This window comes from Nestor notabilis, unplaced genomic scaffold, assembly GCF_000696875.1.
Source record: "Nestor notabilis isolate BGI_N333 unplaced genomic scaffold, ASM69687v1 scaffold5595, whole genome shotgun sequence".
Classification (NCBI taxonomy): domain Eukaryota; kingdom Metazoa; phylum Chordata; class Aves; order Psittaciformes; family Psittacidae; genus Nestor; species Nestor notabilis.
This window is the reverse complement of record NW_009930515.1, coordinates 18,576-41,028: the sequence shown is the minus strand read 5'-3', so window position 1 is coordinate 41,028 and position 22,453 is coordinate 18,576. Positions and strand designations below refer to the sequence as shown.

Genomic DNA, 22,453 nt, shown 5'->3' with positions numbered 1-22,453 from the left:
TCTAACTTTGCAGATGATAATGCTGAAGTCTCTATCTCTCCTTCCTCTGTGATATAGCACCTTATACCAGTGCACAAACTTAATTTCAGCATAAACTGACCTCAGTGTTTGGCAAGATTGATCCCTGCATGTTTAGCCAGTTTGACATGGGAAACATGTACAAGCTTTTTGAGTCCTGAAAGCTGACAGAAGTGACCAAAACCACTGCTGCCCAAGTGCTACATCAAAGCTTGACTTTAAGTGGACAAAACTCTGTGTAAGGTTTATGAAGTGAGGTATTAATGAGTTGTAGTTTAGTCCTCTGTCACAATGTATTGTGCTCACAGGAAGGAGGAAATGAGGAATTCTGTATAAACTCCAAACTTCAAACAACGGGATGTTTGCTACCCCAAAGCCACTAGGTCACAATAACAGATATCCCGCCTCCTTGTTATCTGTCACCCAGATTCAAACTAGCGTGGCTCTCTAGCTAAGTGTCAGATCTCCACCAGGAGAATGTCATAATCTGTGCCCTTTGAAAGTGCTGCTGAAAGGCTGCATGATTTCTAAAGGGAACCAATCAAGAAAGCCAGCATGTAGCCTCCGATGAAAGCACAGTGTATGGTGCTTTTGCTCATTCTTTGCTAGGTCAACCTTTTCTCAACCTTTTTAGTTCATTCCTGTTAAAAATACGAGGTGTTTTTTACTTGAAACACACTGGGTTTATTGTGATGAAAGAGAACAGAGGGATGTTCATATAATACCTGGCTTTCCCCTACAAAAACAGGTAAATGGGATATTCTGGATTCTAGTCATATAAAGAAAAACTGGTCAAGCTTTCACAGCAGGGCAACCAAGAAGCTGCAGATTTCATGAAAGGAATCAGAGCTGAAGGTTTTGTACTGGTGATTTCTAAAAGATTCCCAAGTCTAATAATGGTAGGTGGTTTTTTGGATCTCTGATGCATTCAAACTCTTGCTTTTAGTTGGTGGGAGTTTAAATTCAAAGAACATATCTTACAAAAGAATACATTCATGGCAGGGATTTAAGACACTGTCATCCCCATCTGCTCTGCCCTTTCTTGTAGCTGGAGGTTATAGAGAAGAGAATATGTGCCTAAAACCAGTTGCAAGTCACAGTCCGTCTCAAACCCAGCTGCAGCACTGGTGAAAGGTGAGATGCTAGATCATCAACTGAACTGCAGACACATACTACATTCTGCCAAGCCCTTTACTGGAGCAGTAGCTTGTAACAGAGAATCTTGGCAGGCAGCTTGGGAACAGATCTTACACAGAGGCATGCATGCAATTCAGCTTTGCATTCGAGGTTCAAGCAAGGTCAGAAGCTCCCTGCATATTTGTGCCTTACTGGAACCATCTGGCTTTGCCTAGTTTTTGGCTGAGGCTATTTTAAGCATTTTGGTCTGGAGTCAATGTCTCACAGATCCAGGCTTTGGTCTAGAATATGTCTTGAAACCTAAAGATCCAAAGAGTTTTTATTTTGGAGAAGGAACAAGTTATTTGTATGACTCCAGACTGCACGCAGCTAGCATGTGCTCATAAGGCCTGAGTTTTGAGTAACATAACGAATCCTCAGACCCTGTGAGTTTTCTTCATGCTGGAAAAGGCTGTCAGTGGGAAACTCTGGCTCAGTACAGGGGTGTTAAGCCTGAGGCTCAGCAGCAGGAAAGTATTTGAGCAGATTTCCTGATCGCTAGAGCTGATTTCTAATAGTTTGTTCCAAACCACTGAATGCAATGGGGATTTCTCATGCCTCTTTCCACTGGGATATATTTGTTTTTCCATAGTACATTGTTGGTTGCAATAGGATTCTTACAATTTCCTGTCTCACCACTGCAGTTGCTTGCAAGTGACCAATCCATTTTTCCAGACTTAGCAGCATAGAGGCTGGCTCTGCATTTTGTTCACTAGATTTCCATTTTCCTAATGAGAGATTAGTAGTAGTTATCGCAATAAGCCACTATGAATTCAATTCAGTCCACATCAAGATCAGTGCAAAGCCTATCAGTGGCTTCTGTGAGCTTTGGATCTGATACAGACCAAATGCAGAGTTCACTAAGGATGTATTAACACATTGTCTTCCACAAGCAGTGCTCTGAAAAAATGTAAGGAAATCTGGGAACTGGAGTTGGCTCTAGTCTTCTCAGCAGTATGAACAGAAATGTGCTACCCCAAGAACTCAGATCAATGTGAGGCAAGGGATGGAGCTGACATAAAGAACCAGTATGGAGATGCTTGGACCTCCTGTCCCTGCTGTCTCTTTGGAAGATGAAAGATGTGGTGGAAATAAATCATACATCTAAAAGAGCCTCCACCCATGCAACTGAATTTAGTATCTGACACATCCTGACCCCCCTCAGGAAGAGCATCTGCTGCCAGCCTGGCCCGTTGGGACTCCAGCACAGGCAAAGTAGGCAGTGGGGCCACAGTCATTTTATCATTCTTGGCAGTCTGTTGATTCAGACAATTGCCTGTTTGGCTGAAGTTCTGGACTGTCTCAGTTCTTTCTGAACAAAAAGCAACAGCTCTGGGACTGGGCTGGATGTTCCTGACTTCCAACATACTATGGCCTTTCCACAGAGCAACCAGAGAAAGCAGCATTTTAAGGAAATTGGTTCAACCTGGTAGGTGTGAAAGACATTTTAGGTTAAGGTGTTATAGAACTTACTGGTACCAACTGAGACCATTCCCCTGAATTGCCATTTGGATGTAAGGTTTGAGTTAAAGCTGAGGCTTGAAGCTTTAGGTATTTTATCTAAAATACCAAAGTAACAGCCTATTGCTCAAGAAAAGGTTTTAAATTAGTATGTGGGTGAGCTTCCCAAACACTAAACCTTTCCCTGAATTAAACTAACCTTTCAGTAACAATGCAAGCACAGCTTCATGTCTTTGCTTCCAGAGACAGTGCTAGTGACCAGCATCCTCCTTAAACCTCTCGTTATATCAGAGGGAATCTAGTGTCCAAATAAAGAGGCTGACATTCTCTATCTGCACAGTACCATTACTTTGGTTGCAATCAAAATACACCTGACCAGACTTGAATGTTGCAAATATCCTGCTTTTCCTACTTTTTCCTACTACCGTAGTTAAACACACGCAGGTCTTCTGGGATTTGAAATGTACATTTGACAGTTGGTTTCTGTCTACCTTTAATATAACAGTTCTTTAGGCCTGGTGCTCAGAATAAGGAAAGCAGCCCAGAAGATAGGCTGGACAGTTTTACCATAGTGTGATGGAGACACTGAAATGATAGTGACAGGAGATAACATACCAGGAAAATAAGAAGAAAAGGAATAACAGCAGATGCTCAGCACACTGCAAAGGCCTGGAGCTTGGGAAAGGTCAGAGCATTATCTGCACTATGGATTCATGAGCTGGGATAAGCACAAGCAATTGCTGTAGAACTCAAAATACAAGAGAAGTTGGTTACTAACATGGCATCTGCCTTAATGGGAAAACAGCATTGAGACCCACCAGAAAAATTAAGAGGAAATGTCTTTTAGCTCAGTCACAAAAAATTGCATCAGACATAACAACTACTGAGAGCTCTTCAGCTTCCTCTCTAGTGGACACAGTTTCTTGAATTGACAGACTTGCTCAGAAAGCACTCAATTCCAGTTAAACAAACCCAAACCACAGTAGTTACAAAGAAATAATAACAAAACGTTACGTAGGTCTGAGGTGTTAAATCTGTCAAACTGTAGCTGACATCAATTCCCAAATTCAGGTAATTACCCCAGAGGACACATTTACCTGAACCATTAATTTCCTGAAGTAGATTGTACTCTTGCATTTGCTCAAAACCCTTAAAGAATATTCAAACATAGCAAAGATCATAACGGTAAACCAACTTCTGACCCACTAGTAATGTACAACATCTTTCACAACGGGCCTTTGGTATACTTACATTAATATATATGAAAGTACTGAAGAAGTTAGATCTATTTCCTAGGGATTCTCCACTGCATTTATACTTTCCCACCTTGCAATCACACAGCCTATCAAAAATCAAAGTAAATGTTACATTATAATAGCCTGTGATGTAGCTACCCAAAGCAACCGCACAGCTATGTGATGCACTGCTTATCTAATTGAAACACTTTTCCTGTGTATCAGTCAGGAAAAACAGACGTGATTAAAACAATAAACTGTTACTATGTTTCCAAGAATAACTGAAACCGTAGAACTTCATGCATAAAAGAGCAGGTGGACTGCAAGATTAAGGGGTGTTTGCATATCATCTGGCTAATTCACTTCATTCTTTCAATCCTATCTCATTTTATTGCAGTTCCCACTTTAGGCAAGTACAGTCTTGTGAGTGCTTTGAATTCCCTCCCTGCTGCACCAACCCTGACTTTACAACTCACAAACATGCTTCTGGTGTATAACACTTTCCGTTATGTCAAAAACAGGAGTGGTGAAAGGTGTAATAACCAGCTTCACACCCTGGCAGAAAGCAAGGGGGGGTTATACAGCCAGATTGTGCCACTTGTAGGTGCAATTTACACTCCCTGGGAAACGTTTCAGAACACTGGTGACCTTTGGGTTCAGCCCTAACGTGAGCTGTTTTTTCCTCACGGTGCTGCCAGGTTATCCTGCATGAAGTGCTGTGCCCTATTCTTTAATGTAAAGGGTATTCTGCTTTCAGCTGCAGTGAGCCCAAGGCACAAGCTCAGCACCAAGCCAGGAGGCAGGATTGTGAATTTCTGTTCCCAGTGTTGTCACTCTCTAAACGCGTTGCCTTAAATGAATGACCTAATCTCTCTGTTTATTCAGCTGCAAAATGGAGATAAAAATTGCTTTATAAGTCCCCACAAGGGAAAATTAAGTAACGTTTTCTAAAGTACTTGGAGACCCTCACATGGAAGATTCCCCAGAAACTGTGTCAGAGCAGGTGGGAAATCCCTTACAAAATAGAAAAATAGCAAATCAAAACACAGTGATCCAAAATGAAAAATGGCACACAACAAAGCCACTTGGTAACGTGGCTGGGGACAAAACCTGAGCAGTCTGCAGCCCTAATATTTACAGATCTAGACTTCCTAACACAATGAGAGGAAAGGAAATCCTTTCTGATTTAGTCTTTGACAAACTACGAAGAAATGCTTTTAACCTACTGTCTCTGAACTCATTAGTGCCAGCACACTTATAGACAGTAATTGCCAGTAAGCTGCTAATGCCCTTATACAAAGTCTGTGTTACAGGAGGTGGAAGGGCAGAGTGGCTGGCACATACAGCTCAGACAACTTTTCATGGTTCTTAAAACAAACAATCCACCCTACTTAAGTGATCAAACTGCTTGAAAGGGTTTTAGAGTTTGTTGTGAGAAGCTTTATAGATATTTGCTGGTGTTATACCAAAACCAGTGTAATATTTATAACACATGGCAGACATGCTCAACTAAGAGGGGAAGTGTTATTCATGAGCAGTTTGAGTAACACAGCCTAGCATCCTATTCCCTAATATAGCATGTTCAGCTCCGGATTCAAACCTAGATGTATGTACATGTCACATACAGTGCAGATGGGCTGCTGAAGCAGATGTTACAAATATTAATCTCACTGCATTAAATATGATTGGTTTATGAGAAACCATGAAGGTGGTGTACAATTTATCAGCACCTGGGGCTTCACAGCTGCACTTCAGCATGTTCCTATGTGACTTGTATCTCTGTTCTATGGCATGTATCTTCTGAACTAGTCAGTCACAATTTTAGCCCTAATCTCTATACAAACACTTCCCTTATGTGTTTAATTTTTCACTAGCTTACTTACCATTATTAGCTTTTCTGATTTCACTATAAACTGTTTCAGTCCCCTTCTGTACAGGAGCTGGAAAACGTATTGGCACAGAATCAATTTCTTTTCTTTTTTTATCTTTTTTTATCTTTCTTTTTTGTTTGCCTTATGAAAAGCTCCTTAAACAAACAGAACACACTGTTTTACTTTCAGAGCAAGCAGTTACACACGCAGCAACGAGCCTGTGGAGTCTGTACTAAAAAGCAACCACACCCCCTCCCGAAACCCAGCCTGTAAGGTTCTGAGAGGGAAATGTCTCTCCCTCTGTATATAAATGATGATGAAAATAGGCTTCCTTTTCTACATTTGACTTTAACATTCTAATTATCTTCTCAAATTGATACTGCTTTCATTTTACAGAGACATCTGCCACTAGAGAAGAGTTTGTCTAGATCACTTTGAAGACCTTCTTTGATTTGTTCGAGGGATTTAAGGGTTCTAGACCTGAGGAGATCTATCATTTGGAAGACTACCTTTTGACAACTAGCCTGGGCAAACACACACACACACACACACACACACACACACACACAGATCTAATTTGCTGTTCTTTGTGAAGTGTCTCAGAACGTTTGCGGATTTCACACTGCACAGCTTCTGTTTAGGTGCTGTCTGGGAAAGATCTCCTCTCAGTTCCTCAGCGTGGTGGACTATTCTGTTAGCACTCTGAGATCAGGTGGTGAAGGAGTGAAGGCTAAGAAGGCTTGTGGAAAGATAGAAATTAAGGAGAAAAAGCAGACAGAGAGGATTTGTGCCTCCAAGGACACAGCTGAGATAGATACAAACACAATGTTAGTGTCAGACACTACTTTGCAGTCCCTTAGGTTTACAAATAGGCCCCTGTAAACCTCTGCTCTTGTATGAGATGGAAAGCCAAAAGCTCTTCCCTTTTTGCTATCTGAGTTTTAATACCAAACTACAGGCACTTATCCCAGCAGGGAAGGGGCACAGCTGTGTCTAAAGGACTGGAAATAGCAAGAACCCAGTTTCTGTATGTCAGTGTAAACACAGCTCTGGCTAAGTAGGTGATTAGAACAATTTCCTTGATTTCTTGCATGTTTGCAAATAAAGAATCCCTGGGCAACCATTGTAAAGCAAAGTGCTCCCGACCTCTGTGCATTTAAAATCAGTCCTCATTTGGTATAAAGGCCTGTGCAGGCTGGGTCTAGGAGCTTGTTATTCAAGGATCTCAAAGCAGTTTAGCAATATTCATTCATTTCAGTTAAATTGAGTCTCTTAGAAAACCGCAGAATTCTACCAGTCTCACTCCAATTTCTGTGGCTCTTCAATAAACCAAGAGGTGAGATTTTTCTAGTTAAAGTGAGAACTAGAAAACCTGCAAGAAACTGGAAAGAAAACTCGCATTTCTGGGTAGAGTCCTGGACTTTAGCTATTAAAAAAACACTTAAAGAATTCAGACTAATTTGCAGCCAGTCCCAGAATCAGGACTGTTACTGTTCTGCACCTCTCTGAAGAACTCAACATTCTCATTTCCCAAAGCTAATTTCCTTTGTTTTAATTCTGTTAAGCATCCTTTAAATGTTGGGAGCTCACACATCAGAATTGAGTTGCAAACCTGTGATTAATTTCAGTGACAGTAGGAGTTACACTTCACTGAGTGCCTAATCACAGCTCCCAAACTCACAGGTTTTGCATTAACTTTCTTTGCAGATTAGTCTGAAGATCTTCCAGCACATTTCATGTGTTTATGGGCTATTGCTTAAATTACCAATTCACTCCCCAGTGAAGTAAGAAGTAATCTCAGAATTTTAACAGCTCATTTTGTTTGGAATACTTTTGTTAGCAGATGACAGTCCTGAACCTACTCCTATTGGCTCTGTGGAAAGCCTTGGTAGGAGGCATTTCCTCAGTTTGCCTTTTGTTTCCAGACCATTTCATTAAATTGTGATAAAATGTCATTGCTCATGGTAGTTTCTTTGTTAATTTTCCACACGGTGTCTCAGCACTGAAAAAAAAGGTGCTTGGAGAAATTACTTGGATGATTTCACATTTTGTTTCCACTAACTTCACAGTGTTGCCACCCTGCAGATAAGTAACCAGCCATAAAAGTAAGAGAAGGAGCATGTTCTTACTCAGCCTCCATTAGCAGTTCCCTTCTCTCTTCAGGGGTATTTCCTGATCATACTTCAGCACTGGCCTTTGGTTTTGCTTGGATTAACAATAAAGGGTCTAAATCACTTTGCCACCTTTTTGCACAACTAGGCTTTAGAAAAGATAAGCACTATATTTTTGGCAATCATAATTGCCTGAAGTATTCAATTCAGTCGTTCTCTAGAATTGCCACTCTTTTAAACATCAAACTAACATGCCACTATGAGTACCCCAAATAAGAGCTGGACTGAGTGGTCCCAGCTCTACCTTAGATTTGCCTAGCAGCTTCACCCCTACTTCAAACAATAGGTACCAAGTTATTCCCACATGGAAGTTTTCAAATGAAGCAGTGAAACTTCGCTTCCATCAAGCTTACCATTCACAATCAGTAACACTGCAAGGAGCCCTGACAGGGAAGAAGCATAGTACCTATAAAGTTCTTGATGCAAGAGCCTATTCAGCATTATACTGTCTTAAAAATTACTTCAGAAATGCGGACATGGCTGGGAAATCAGGGTGAAAACACTGTTTTCAAATGTAAGTAGTTCTTTAGTGTCCAAGACAAGATGTTCATCCTTCTGCAATTATTGTAGACTTGTTTTGAGGTGACATTCAATTATTCCTGATTCCCAAAAGTGACATAAAGGCTACTGTAATAGCTTAGATACTGCAGCATTTATTGCAGTAGTCTTTCACAACACACAAGATAGGATTCTGGGCTCCTGAGATGAACATTTGTATTACATTGACAACAGTGGCAGGAGGAACAAATGATTGGGAAGATAAATTAATTTTAAGTTAGTCCTGAGAGATCAAAGAAATCTGGAGTTCCTCTAAAGGCAGAAGGAATCAGAACGTACATGCAGCCTGCTAGAGGAGATAGGAATGCCTAGAGAAAAGTGAGCATGATATACTTTGTCTTCATTCAGAAAGTAAGTGGAATCTAAAGAGGTGTGATAGGGTGATAATCTGAAACGCCTGTTCCCTAAGAAGGGCTGGTCATAACCCACAGGCAGACGTGAAAGAATATGATGATTTTAAACAAAACTTGTATAGTAACATCAAGGTGGCAGCAGGGTTGGTGGCAGACCTACGGCTGAATTCTTTTTGTGGGTGCACGTGATTATTACAAGGGTATATAAAGGAACTTGGCTTTGCTTCTCTTTTCCCAAGACCAAATCTCATCCCGTTCTCGTTGTGATTCTTTCAGCAGTGCAGAGCTGAAAGAATTAATCTTGCAAATTGGTCTCGTACAACTCCTGCCATTTAAACAGCACCCTCAAGATGCTCTGAGAGATTAACACATTAAATACTTGCAGTGCAGTTGCTATTTACATATCCAAAGCATTCGTTTGCCAAGCATTCACTTGTGTCCTGGGTGCCACAAAGGAATAGATTAGGGAGCTCTCATATCTCAATATACTTGAAGCACATTTCAGTCTTACAGAATCAATTAATGTTTTGGGTGTCAGACATAGGTCTGTAAGATGAGGCAGCATTCAGTTAAAATAATCTGATCTCATTTACACACTGTCTAATAAACATTATTTCGCATCTTAATGGGGTTCAGTCTACATAGCATAGATACTATCTTATTAGTCTGCTATACTGTAATAGTGTTATATATCAGAGATGGGATGAAAAGGTTATTTTTAGAGATGCTTATCTTGTATTTAATAGGGATTTTAATTTAAATAATCATGCAGTAGCATACCTTTACCATTCTATACCACTGTATTGTATACTGCACCCTCAGAAACAGTTGGAAAAATTCAGTATTAGCCCTGTTCTGAAAAAGAGTATGACAACTATGGCATCTCAGTGCAGAATTTAGCTGAGGTGGAAAAATAGCATGCTTAGAACACAGGGAAAACTCTAAGATGAATGATACCAGCAAGTACAACCAGAGAAAGAATAGCACTGGCAGTTCTGGCAGAGCTTTGCTGCCAAGCAAGAGTGAGCACTTCTGCCCAAACATCTGTATTACCAACTAAACAATCATGCCTTTGGTCTCTGAAATAAGTGAGTGGTCCTTCCTACCAGGAAAAAGCAATTTATCCATTTCTTCCTTAGTCTGCTTCTTTTTGGCTAAAGCAAAAAAGCCAGAGCACAGCATAACCCCCCCTCGTGGGCTTTAGTCACTCGCAGCTACTTGGAACTCTTTGTATATTTTGGAAATATTTAACAGCTTTCAGCACAAGGGCACATGACACAGGATGGCTGAAGTGTGCCGCTGGGTGTTGAGAATAAATGCCAGTGGACATTCCTCCTTCAAGGTTGCACAGACGTCTACCTTAGGCTCATGCTATGAGGTCTGGCTACTGTAACCAAAGATCCAAAGTTATCTGGACGTCAGTATTCTCATTTCCCTGTTTAATGTGCCACAAAATCCAGGCCTCTCCAAACTGAGAGACTAAATCTACACTGGTCTATCTTCCTTCTCTATCACAAGTGAACTACAGCTTTGACCCTCTAACCAGTTCCTTCATAAAGGAGGAAATTCCACTGCTTTCTGTTCTCTCCGTTACCCTACCCTGTGGCCAACTTCAAATGGCTCCCAGTGAATTTGGGCTCTGTAACATGAAGATTCACAGAAGGCCGCCTTCTGCTCAGAGCCACAGCTCCATCTGAGAGCCCTGCTCTGCACAGACCTCATGTGGGTGGGAAGGGCAAGTCCACAAGAGGATCCCAGGGGAAGAAGGGCTGCAGTGAACAGCAGCATGCTTGCCACAGCATTGTCTAGATTGAGAAGCACTACTTGCATTAAAGAGTCATGCACAGAAAACACAACCTGCTTTTACATTGACCACTGCCAATATCAAACCAGTCAGGGAGTAACAGCATGCCCACAGTTGCTCCCAAAACATAACAATAGAGGCCAGAGAGTTTATTACCTTTGTGAGGATCAAGCGTTGATACTTCAACTTCAGTGTACTCCACCTCAGCACTCTCAAGGTCAGGTCCTGCCCCAAAAATATCAAGAAGATGTTTCTTTGCAGGACTGCATACTTCATTTGAGCTGTGGGCCTGATCCTGCTGCCACTGAAATTAATGGACAAGTCCTCATTGACTTTGATAGGTGCAGGATCAGGCCCTACTTACAGCAGATGCAAGTTACTCTGTTTAAGACCAACCCATTCCTAGGTCATCCCAATCCCAAAGGCAGTAGGCCAACTCAAGCCAGATTTCTGAAACTGTGGGACATGCAAATTGTGCCTAAAACTGTTACTTTCAATTTAACACCTTCAAAAGTGGCACAACACAAATGCAGCAGGGAATCATCTGAGACTCTCCCATATTCCTGCTCCAGCTCCTCTCTTCTATTTCTCTTTAAGTATAAAATTAGCTTTACTCTCATCTGTTGATTCATGCAATTTTCACTATCTTCAGTGTAACCCAAACCTAAAACACTAAATCAAAAGTGGAACTGACAAAATATTTACTGTAGCCAATCAAATGAATGAGTTACACAGCTGCAAATCCTATTGTCATTATGGTTATTTATATATGAGAAATCCTACTTTTAGATCCACACCCCAGACATTCATAAACACAGGTGGGAAGATTGGGGTTTTTTAAACAATCAGCTAAAAAACACCCCAGGGGGAGCTCTGTTTCTATCAGGTGCTCTGACAACATGTCCACCCATCTTTGTGAAGTGCACTGCAATGGAAGTTGCCCAGTCACGGCAAGTTAACATCGCTGTACTGTGGCCTCATCACAGGCCCATGTGCCACAACTTAGAGTTCCTCTCTGAAATCATTTTCTTGCAGCTGTGTCAAAACTGTTGCAAACAGAACCATGAGTTCTCCATCTGAGATACTGTGAACTTATTGCCTGGTAGAAATATCTGAGCAGACTTATAAACCGATCTTGTATAAGACGTGCTCACAAAAAACTGTACAGAGGCAAAATGATAGAAGATACAGAGAAATACCAATAACCTTCTCCCAAGTATTCCCAAATCTGGGTGCTATTCAAAAAGCAAAACTTTAAATAAATGTTTAATTAAGCCAACTCACTAATAGTCTTACAGCAAAATATCTTACCTGAATAGTAGTCTCCATCATCATGCTGTCTTGTCAGTTTTTCACTTGTCGAGTTAGTAGCCAAGGCAGGACTGAAAAGCAAATGAAAGTTGATGGAATTATCCAAAAGCAGTCAACAAAAACATGATGCTATGCAAAGATCAGTCATTGTCTATGCTAACCACCACATAGTCTTAATTATTGAACCTAATTAAAATTCTGTCTTTCTTTTTAAAAGAAGCACAAACGAATTTTAAGGCCAAAAATGTTCCCTCTTCCATTACTCTTAAGACCTCTGTATTTTTAATTCCACACCTAAATGCATTCAAATGCAGGCCTGACATTCTTCTATTTCTCGTAGCTGGCTTTCCCCCCTCCCCCTATTTTTAGAGTATTTCCTCATCCTGTTGTTGTGTTAGCAGGTGGTACATGAAGCACAACCGTCTATTGTCTGCAGGTGTGTGCCATGATAATCTATATTCATATGGTGGAAGGCCTCCAGCCCTTTAAACAGAAATACTATGGAGCAAGTGTTGTGGCTTAACCCCAGCCAGCAATTAAGTACCACACAGACACTCACTCCCGGGTGGGAGTGGGGAGGAGTATTGGAAAAGGGTAAAACCCGTGGGTTGAGATAAGACCAGTTTAATAACTGAAATAAAGTAAAATATAATAACAATTATAGTAATGAAAAAAGGAGAGAAAGGGAGGGAGGAAGGGAGGGAGAGAGAAAGCCCAAGTAAAACAAGTGATACTCCATACAATTGCTCACCACCCACTGACTGATGCTCAGCCCATTCCCGAGCAGTGATTGGCACCTCCTGGCCATCCCCCCCAGTTTCTCTACTGGGCATGATGCTCTATGTTATGGAATATCCCCTGTGGCTACTTCAGGTCACTGTCCTGGCTCTGCTCCCTCCCGGCTTCTTGTGCCCCTCCTCACTGACAGACCACAAGCAACTGAAAAGTACTTGACTCAGAGTAAGCACTACTGAGCAGCAACTAAACCATCAGTGTGTTATCAACGTAATTCTAGTACTAAATCCAAAACACAGCACTGTACCAGCTACTAGGAAGAAAACTAAGTCAATCCCAGCCAAAGCCAGGGGGGTATGCACCATTTACATGCTCAGGTTCCACACTTTCCAATAGATCCCAGTTAACCACCATCACCTTTCCGGTCAGTTTCTCTGCTGGGCATGATGGTCTATGCTATGGAATATCGCTGTGGCCAGTTCAAAGGGTCAGCTGTCATGGCTCTGCTCCCTCCCAGCCTTTTGTGCACCTCCTCAGTGACAGACCACAAGCAACTGAAAAGTACTTGGCTCAGAGTAAGCACTGCTTAACACACTGATGTTTTAGTTGTTGCTATCAACATTATTCTCATACTAAATCCAGAACACAGCACTGTACCAGCTACTAGGAAGAAAATTAAGTCTATCCCAGCTGAAACCAGGACAGCAAGCCGTCTTACCCAGACATCTCCATGGATGGTCCTTTAGCTTGACAAGAGAAAAACAAAAGCATCTATTACTTGATTGCACAACTAAATCTAAAAGTCAAAACAAACACATAGTGATCATCTACCCAAGTCAGAATCATTTCTCTTGGTTATCACAAAATTAATTACTCAGTGGCTTACATCCCATTTATCACCCGGGCCCCTTAAATGTCTCTTGCACAGAGAACCTCAAATCCCAAACCTGAGATTTTAGCCTGGCCAATTTAAGTAGTCTGGGACATCCAGATACTCCAAATTTTCCCAAATATTTTGCAATGTACTGCATATCACAGGATAAACCAGATTTATTTATTTTTTGAAAGAACAAGATCTGGAAGAACACCTTAATGACAGAAGACAAATCCCCGAGTGAAATCATGTTACAGCTGTGAGGAGAAAAAAACCAAAACAACAACCAATCAAACAAAAAAACCCCAACCAAAAATTGACTCCACAACCCAATATTCTCAAATTTGTTTCCTAAAGAGTAGAGAAGCATCTCAGTAACACCTGAGTTGGGACCCCAAATCAAATTGTCATAGCTCTGTGAGGGATCAAACCTAAAAAACCCCTCAGCCCTGTCTGCCTCTACATTGCACAGGACTGAATTCCAGACCTAGAACTGCATCAGACCAGTGCAGTTCTGGCTTATCTCCAATAACCTTTGCTTTACTAGTGACTTCCCAACACCATCAGTTAGACGGTCCCATTCTGCCCAACACTCTTGGAAAGCTCCAAAACACCCGCAGCTCAACTTGGGCCACCCAGCACTTTGAAGTAGATCGTAAGTTTTGTAGAAATTGTATTTAGTCATCTCCAAAGCCTCACCCCACAGCCTTTGCTCCTGAAACAAATGCAAGTTTAACTGTAATACATTTGTCACAAATAGAAGGGAACCATTCATTACCCTTTTTCTTCTTACACAAAAACCACCATAAAGCGAGAGTCATGGCTCCTGCGATGAGTATTAGGACAAATGCAACAATGACTCCTTTCTGCCAAGATGCTAAGATCACTGGAAATAAGAAAGACATAATGAAGAGGATTTGCACAGTGACAGGTCACCATTACCAACTTCTGCAGCTCCTGACCTTTCATTTTCCTACAAACTGGCCTTCTTACACACTGGGGAAGAACTTTAAGGTGATTTGCATGCAAAGTTCACTAGTGAGCCACTCCTTTGTGACTGCAACCTCAGTACAACGAGTTGCTTTTAGCTTGTATTTGTCTCCTGTGACTTTTGAGCTTCATTTAAACTTTTCTATGCAAGTTAGACAACCTCTGTTTGTAAATAGATCTCCCTGTTCAACTTCTGACAAATGCGGAACAGAAGTCAGGGTGTTATACCTAGTAACATCCCAGATAACATAACCTCACCTGTTATGATGACCTAGCATGCAGCTTATCATAAAAGTTAGCTTACCATTGATGGTTATTGGATGGCTTTTCACATCCACATTAGCTCGATTAGAAGCCATGCAGTAGTATGTCCCCGTGTCCTGCCTGCTCATGGTGCTCTTGCGCCATATGACTCTGTCAGCATGTTCACTTTGTTCAAACACAAGAACATCATGATCAGTTTTTCTAAAAATCCTGAAGTGGATTGGCCAAGATCCTTCTTTCACAGAGCAGAGAAAAGTAGTCTCACTGCCTTCCTCCACTTCTCCATAGGGAACACTGCCCAGGCTGGCATTCGTGATCGGCACTACAGGGAAGGCACAAAGAAAACAAATATTAGCACTACTAGAAATAACTTTGATGATAAAATACTGTATTGTAGAAATAGTTGTTTTAATGCTTGTGTTGTATGTTTTAACTGTCACACGAAACCTCACTACCATCTTCTTTTTAAAGCTTCAACTACCAACTGCCCTCACAGACAGGGGAATTTTACCTTTCTACTTCATACATATTTGTAGAGCAGAGACCTTGCTCATATATAGTAACTCCTAGTTGCTAATAGGCACAGTAATAAACTGACTTTCAGAGCTGCTTCACCACTGCAGCTTCTGATGCTGAACACATGCTCTGTGCCTCTGAAAAGAGCAGCTAATAACAGAGGCATTTAGGGATTTATATCAGTTATTTTAGTGATTAAAATCATAGCCTATCTCTAATATTATGCACACATTTAATCCAGTCCTATGAAAATCTAACATGAAGAAAACAGATCTATTCTGAAATTCTGAATCTTTAGTTTTACTAAAACAGCTTCTGTAAGATTCCAAGTCAGAGCTGTTTTTAACATCAACATAACCTCAGTTGTAGTTAACTTGATTCAGACCACTATCAGTTGTTTTACTTTAGCGACAAATGGTCGGAGATACCAAACTCCAACTATTTTTAATTCAAGTGAGCAAAAATTTGTAAACATTCCACATCTACTATGCTTAGTCCAGCATTTGCTGCTACAGTTTCAAACCTCAAAATATGGCATCAGACAGAGGAAGAATTAAACACTTACCTACGACCGTGACGTTTAGAATATTGCTGGTTTTCACACCACTGGAGTGATTATTTCTAGCATCACATCTGTATCCCCTTTTGTCATTTTGTCTCACGTTTTCATCCAAGAACATAGCATATGTGTTATTAATGACTGTTTTCTTAATGTCATTTCCTTTGTAGAATGTGAATGTTATTGGTGGTGTTCCCATCGCTGAACGACAGATTAACTGTAGAGGCTTCCCTAACACCACCTCTGGTAAACCACTGACAACAGAAAGAGTTGGCTTGGAGACTGGAGCTTAAAGGGGAATAACAGAAAAAATTGTGGCAAATTACACTGCATAAAGCTGAAAGATACATTACTTTATAGAAAACATACAAATACACAATATTTAGCTAGTTTGCACTCCTTCTCATTGTTAGAATGGAAGCAGGAGATGACTTGAACAAAACAAGAATATAGATAACAGAACATATGTGACAGAATAAAATAGTATATGACGAGAATGTAAAGGAAGAAAAAACAAGGATCAGTGACATAGCTGTGGATCATCCAAACTCCAGAACTAGCTCTGACCCAAGGAGTAAGTCTGTAGAACAAAAATACATGTAAGTATCAGTATATGTATTAGCTGAGATGGATCCTGCAGCACCTAGTCAGGGACCTCTGCTTCTGCAGCAGAGTGAATCACAACCCAAAGAGGAAGATTAAACCCCCTTTAGACCTGAGAACTAACTGTGCTTGTTCCATGAGAGAGAAGGAAACTAGGGTGTTTAGAATTAGTGTGCTGGTGAAGGGGTTGTACTGATAGCAAAAACCTTGGCTTTTCTGGAGGAGAACTCTCCAGATGTCCTCTGGTTCTCACAGCTTTCTACCTGGAGGGTCAGGGGGAGGGATTCAAGGCAGACACTGACAGAGTTTCAGATCAAACTGATGAGTGAAAGATTTGCAGAACATTCCCAGCTCCTGCAAATGGTAATGAATGAGAGTTTATTTGGCACCTAGCAGAATCAAGGGAAGAGAAGGATGACCAGCCCTGGAAAAGCCTGACTTGATTAGATCACAACAGGCCAAATCCACTACAGTTAAAGATGACAAGCACATCTCATAGAAATTAATACTGCATGGACAAACAGACATCCTGCTAGTTCATGGATTGGAGACTGATTCTGTGAACAGATGGGCTTATAAATAAGCTTACAGTTTCAATTTCCCCCTATACCATTGGGTTCTAAACCTCTGTATCAACTCACCATAAACATTTATTCTTACAGGTTTGCTCTCCTTGACTATTCCTTTTACTTCAGCTTTACAGATGTAGGATCCAGTATCATTCACACTAACTCTCATTGTCAAGTTTCTAGATGTTTTCAACAAGACATCACCATTTGAAGTCCTCCGCAGCACAGAGAAGTTGGCTTTCCGAAAGCCACTAACGCTGCAGCTCAGAGTTAACTCTCTGTTTTCATCCAGCTTGTTCATAGAAGCAGCCAGTGTTGGCTTGGGGAATAACTCTGTAAGGTAAAAAGAGAATTAATTCACTCAAATTGAGCCTAAAAGAATAAGACCACCTATCTCAAAGTATACAGAATGAAGGTATAGTGAAAGTTTATAATTAGGGAAAAAAATAATCATCTTATTTGAATATAATAATATTTTCAGGGAAAATGTAACTTAACAATCACTTGAAACCACTTCTTGTATGTGTTATTTGGAAGTATTATTTCAGTTGGAAAGTATTGGCAGGCAAAAATCAGAAACTAAAATCTAAATCTAAATAGCCTTTAACTTAAGGAAAAAATTACACTTGTGTCTGGAGGTCACACTTAGATCTTGAGTTCTACTGAATTTGAACTTAAATGTTAATCTACTGAGTGAACAGAGGTGTTACCTGACACAACAACATTCACTTTGGTGGACTTAGATGCTCTCCCTTGCTCCACCTTACACAGGTATTCACCACTGTCCTCTAGAGTAGCTACTGCAGAGTATTGCAAAACTTTCTCATCTCGTACACTGTTCAGTATTGTTTTGTTTTTCTGCAGTATGATTTCAATGTCACGCATTCGGGCTACCACAGTTGAGCATTCAAGCTGTATTCTGTCTCCTTCTGTAATATTATTTGAGGGCTTGACACTCAGAGTAGGCTTTATAAATGGTTCTGCAAGAGAATACATAGAAACTCATGACCCAACTTTTTAATCATAGCAAGCAAAGAACTGTAAAAAGAAAAGATAAACAACTTACCCTTCACTGTAACAAGTGTTTTGTTGCTGTGTTCTGAGCTGTCAAATTCACGTTGTACATGTCTCTTACCAAAGCAATCAAACTGTAAAATATTATCTCCTTCTTCAACAGAAAATTCCACTTCAGAAAAATTTTTGTATGCTTCAAAGACATATTTTTCTTTAGGTGTTGAATTCATCTTTATCTTTCGGAAATAGAAATATAAAGGAGGAACTTCTTCTGGCAGCTCACAACGTAATTTCACAACTTCACCCTCTAAAACTTCTTTTTTCTCAGCAGTGAGGATTGGCTTGGTCATTCCTTAGAACAGAAGACAAGAAAAACAAAACAGAACATTGCACAATCCTGAAATAAACACTATATCTGATGACTCTGGGAGTGATCTATGCTAATGAAGAGGTGCAAATCATTTGTAAGAACTGAGCTTTTGAAGACAGTTCCTTTGATGTGTGGGTACATGCCAAGGCACCTTTGGAAGAACAAAATGTCCCTTCGAGAGGGCACTACAATCTCTATGCAATGTGTGAAGTATGAAAGTTGGTGTTTTGAAGGTAAGACCACTTCCTCCTCAATGTTTCCTATTGCTACTAAGAAATGAGCAAGCAAAGAAACTAACGCCATCCCAGTTCCTGTACCTAGAGGTAGAGGCCTCTGAAGAAACGTTACAAGCCCTCCACAACCCTGTAACTAATTCTGAATGAGTTCTCTCCAAGTTGCTTTTCCAAGAGGAAAAATATCACTTGCAGTCAAGAACACACGGCTGGAAAGAGTATAGATGGAGGTGGCCCCTGTTTTCACAAGAGATGAGAGAACAAGACTGATATCTACAAAAGCAGTCCAGAGGTGATAATAGCTTTGGCAATGGCTATCACAAGGTGAGAATCTCAATACATTATTTCCAGCTTTTCCAGCAAACTACCCACCCCCCATCATGTTCATGGTCTATGGGCACAAGCTTTCACACATAACACTTGCTCTAGTCTAAGGAACAGAGGCTCAGGGCAGAGGGTGGTGGCACAGGAGGCACAGATTGTGTTCCTGACTATCACTCATCTGCCACATAGCTTTGGGATCGTGATTTCATTTCTGTGCCTTACCATGAAGATTTAGTACTAAAGTCTTGCACTGTGAAGTCTATGGATAAAAAGCACTTTGCAAGATATCCTATTTAGCACTGACTATTATTACTTTCCCTGAATGCTTCTTGTTTTGTATCTTAAGCTAACTGCCATGTTTGAAGGAACACTCACTCACCTGCTACCCACACATGTAAGGAGTTACTTGATTTTGTCTTCCCACCTGCTTCCACAGTACATTCATACTCTCCTGTATCTGAAGATCTAGCCATAGGTACTTCATATCGAGCATCATCTTTGTCTGATACAGTCATGAACACAAGCTTGCCATCCTTAAAAATTGTAAAGTTATGCTTCAGCTGGAAATCAGTACTTTTGCTAATATCAGCACGGCAGATAATTGACATAGAAGCTCCATTCTTGACTTTGACAGATGGCTGGACATTGATTTCAACTGTGTTGAAAGTAAAAACTTGATGGAAAATAAAAGAAGAAACAAGATTTATACTTATTTTCAATTAATCCAACATAATACTGTTATCTCAAGCTGCTGCATTTTAATAACAAACTGCTTAGAGTTGTATAAACCACAAGCCAATTCATCCCCAATTAGCAGAAATCCCTGGAGTTATCCCAGTATTTTTTCCTTGGAAGTAAGGTTAGGGTTATGTCATTCAGCAAATTTCACTTTAAATGTGGCTCACAAGCTTGGGATAATCTTAAATCTCTAGTTTAGGATAACTAGAGCACAACAGAAGATATTTGGGTTCAAGTTCTGCAAGCAAACATGCACATGTCTAACTTGACATTGTTGGAAGCCCAGCAATCATACTCTGAAGAGTCCTTAGCAATACTCTGATTAAGTCAAATCCAGAGTCACAGGCAGAAGCAATGCTTTCAATTAATTCAGAATTTAGACATGTTAGTCCCTGAAAAAATATCCTGCATACAGCATTCCTATTTCAAAAATAACAACACTGATAAACACCTTAGGAAATAAAGTTTAGAACAGCATTAATACATATGTAGTGCTTCTGTGTTCAGACCACATCAATAATAATGAATTTGTAGCTTCAATTTTTATAATTATTAGAATCCTGGTGTAATTAGTATTTTTTTCACACAAGAAGAACAAATACAGAGAAAGAAGCTACAGCTTTTGGGTAAGCCCATTTCAGTCAGGATTTGTATTACAAATTTGCTACTAGAACAGGAAAACTCCCGCATCTAAAGGAGTCCCTTGCCATGTACCAGCTATTTATAAACTGTCCTTGCTAGAGAGAGTTTTGGGCATAAAACCAATGCAAAAAATAGTACTTTTTTTTTTTTTTTGCATGTGAATAGACTACATGACAACAAGAAGCAGCATTTCTCTCTAGTGATGGAAAAAGGAAGCATGCAGAATGTACGTGCTGGAAGTCAGCAAGATGATAAAGTCAAAAGTAAAGGCATTCCTTTCAGAACACAAGTTCTGTACTCTGCTCACACACCACCTTTTCTTTTGCAAGAAAAAGGAGCAAGAGAAAGTGCCCTTAACTTACAGTCTGTAATTTTATCCTACCTCCTTGCCTGTGGGCATGAGAGGGGTTTTTTAAAGACCAAAACAAAATGCTAGTAATTAAATGTCCTCTCCCATCTCTTCTCTCAGTAAAGCAAATTACTCCAGGAAAGATTTCAGAGAACATATTTCTAAAGTATGAGCAGCACATCTCTCGTTTAAACACTATACCAGGAAACATCCCCAGGCAAAACCTTCTTCAGTTTTCATGTGGCAAAATTTCATCCCGAGCTATAGCACCGCAAATCCAGATCAACCCTGCCACAGACGCACACCAACAACTGAACCATTAGTTAAATTACTTATATACATTTTGTATGTGAAAAACTCATGACCTACCTCTGTCCTGAGTGTAAAGTTCTGAACCTGGGGGAAAAAAAAAAGAAGAGAGACGTTATTTTCAAATTACAGATTAAGAGAATGTAATGGGAAGCAGTAAAAAGCCCCAAGAAACCCCAAACGAACCCCAAACACATGTACCCACCCAGATACTTAGTTATCAAACTTACACTGCAAGAAAATCACCAGAAGAGCAAGATACATCTCGTTCCCGAAGAACACACACACCTAATTCCAAAATAAAACAATATTCATCATCAGAGGTGATGCCTCCAGGTACCAAAAACAGGTTATGGGTTTTTCTGTTGTTGTTTTATGGAAACTGGTAAAATTTTGCCATTAAAATACATAAGTTTTCCCAGATCTTCAAAAACTGGCTGGATCAAGTAATCGTTCCCATTACTGGAAACTGGAAATGGCAAACAATGAGAATCTATCTGCTGCTCACAGGCAGATTACTGTTCAGGAAGTGACTGGACTTTTCCTGAGGGCGCCACCAAATGCATTTGCTTTGTTTAATTTCTTAAGGTGTATTAAAAAAACAAGAAGTTCCAATGACATTTATCCTGCAGTTCCTGTCAATATGGGCACTTTTAAGTCACAATTAACCATTTATGGACAAAAATTACCTTTGCTATTTGACCTCAGCAGATCCTTCAGCAAATATTTCCCTTCACCCTGACATGGAGAACTCTTGTAGAGAATAGATGTACAGAATTATTAATTTTTTCCCTTTACCTTCATTTCCAGGTTTCTCACCTTTGCTGTGGCAAAGAACAGCTTTACTATAAGGTGCACAATAAATTCAAATTATATCAGAAACCACAGCTCCTGTTGTGTTAGACTAGAATATTGACAGGCAGACCTTCATGCTACCATTCTGTATCAAAAACATGGAACTGCACAAGATTTAATTTGATGTAGTTAGGATAGTGCAAAAGATACCCAAGAAAAGAACTGGTTGGAGTTGCATTTCTTGGCAGAAATCTGAAGCAGCAGTGTCACAATCTGAAATAGAGAATACTCTGGAGCACGAGTTATATTCCTGAGGATCTTCTGACCTCTTCTGTGTTAATTCTTCTGCCACGGAGCAATACGACAGCCAGCCTGAAATCAGGGATGATTAATTCTTCATTCAGAACACCAAAAGCAGAATTGAGCAAATATGATCAGAGGAGGGGGAAAAGTTGCAGAACATTCTACTTTAGCATTCTGCCCTCAGTTTCCACTGAGGTTTATCAGTCCACTGTCGAGTCAGACTGAAAGTCATTCCACTTGAGCCCTAACACAGGCTTAGTCTATACTCTTGAGAGAGTGAACTGAAATCATGGTCCTTCAAAAAGCGT

At 40.3% G+C, this 22,453-nt stretch overlaps 1 protein-coding gene across 1 annotated transcript; it reads right to left on the bottom strand.

Annotated features, from left to right (window-relative positions):
* Window positions 1-5,773: 5,773 nt before the first annotated feature.
* LOC104406450 (platelet endothelial cell adhesion molecule-like) lies at window positions 5,774-21,534 on the bottom strand (the record flags this gene model as incomplete). Its single annotated transcript, XM_010015421.1, is given in 14 exon segments — window positions 5,774-5,830; window positions 10,804-10,921; window positions 10,923-10,951; window positions 11,959-12,029; window positions 13,412-13,439; window positions 14,346-14,453; window positions 14,862-15,143; window positions 15,903-16,184; window positions 17,141-17,401; window positions 17,779-18,048; window positions 18,135-18,434; window positions 19,389-19,682; window positions 21,108-21,134; window positions 21,278-21,534. Coding segments are annotated over 14 exon segments (2,161 nt in total), but the record flags the coding sequence as incomplete, so codon positions are not given.
* Window positions 21,535-22,453: the final 919 nt, after the last annotated feature.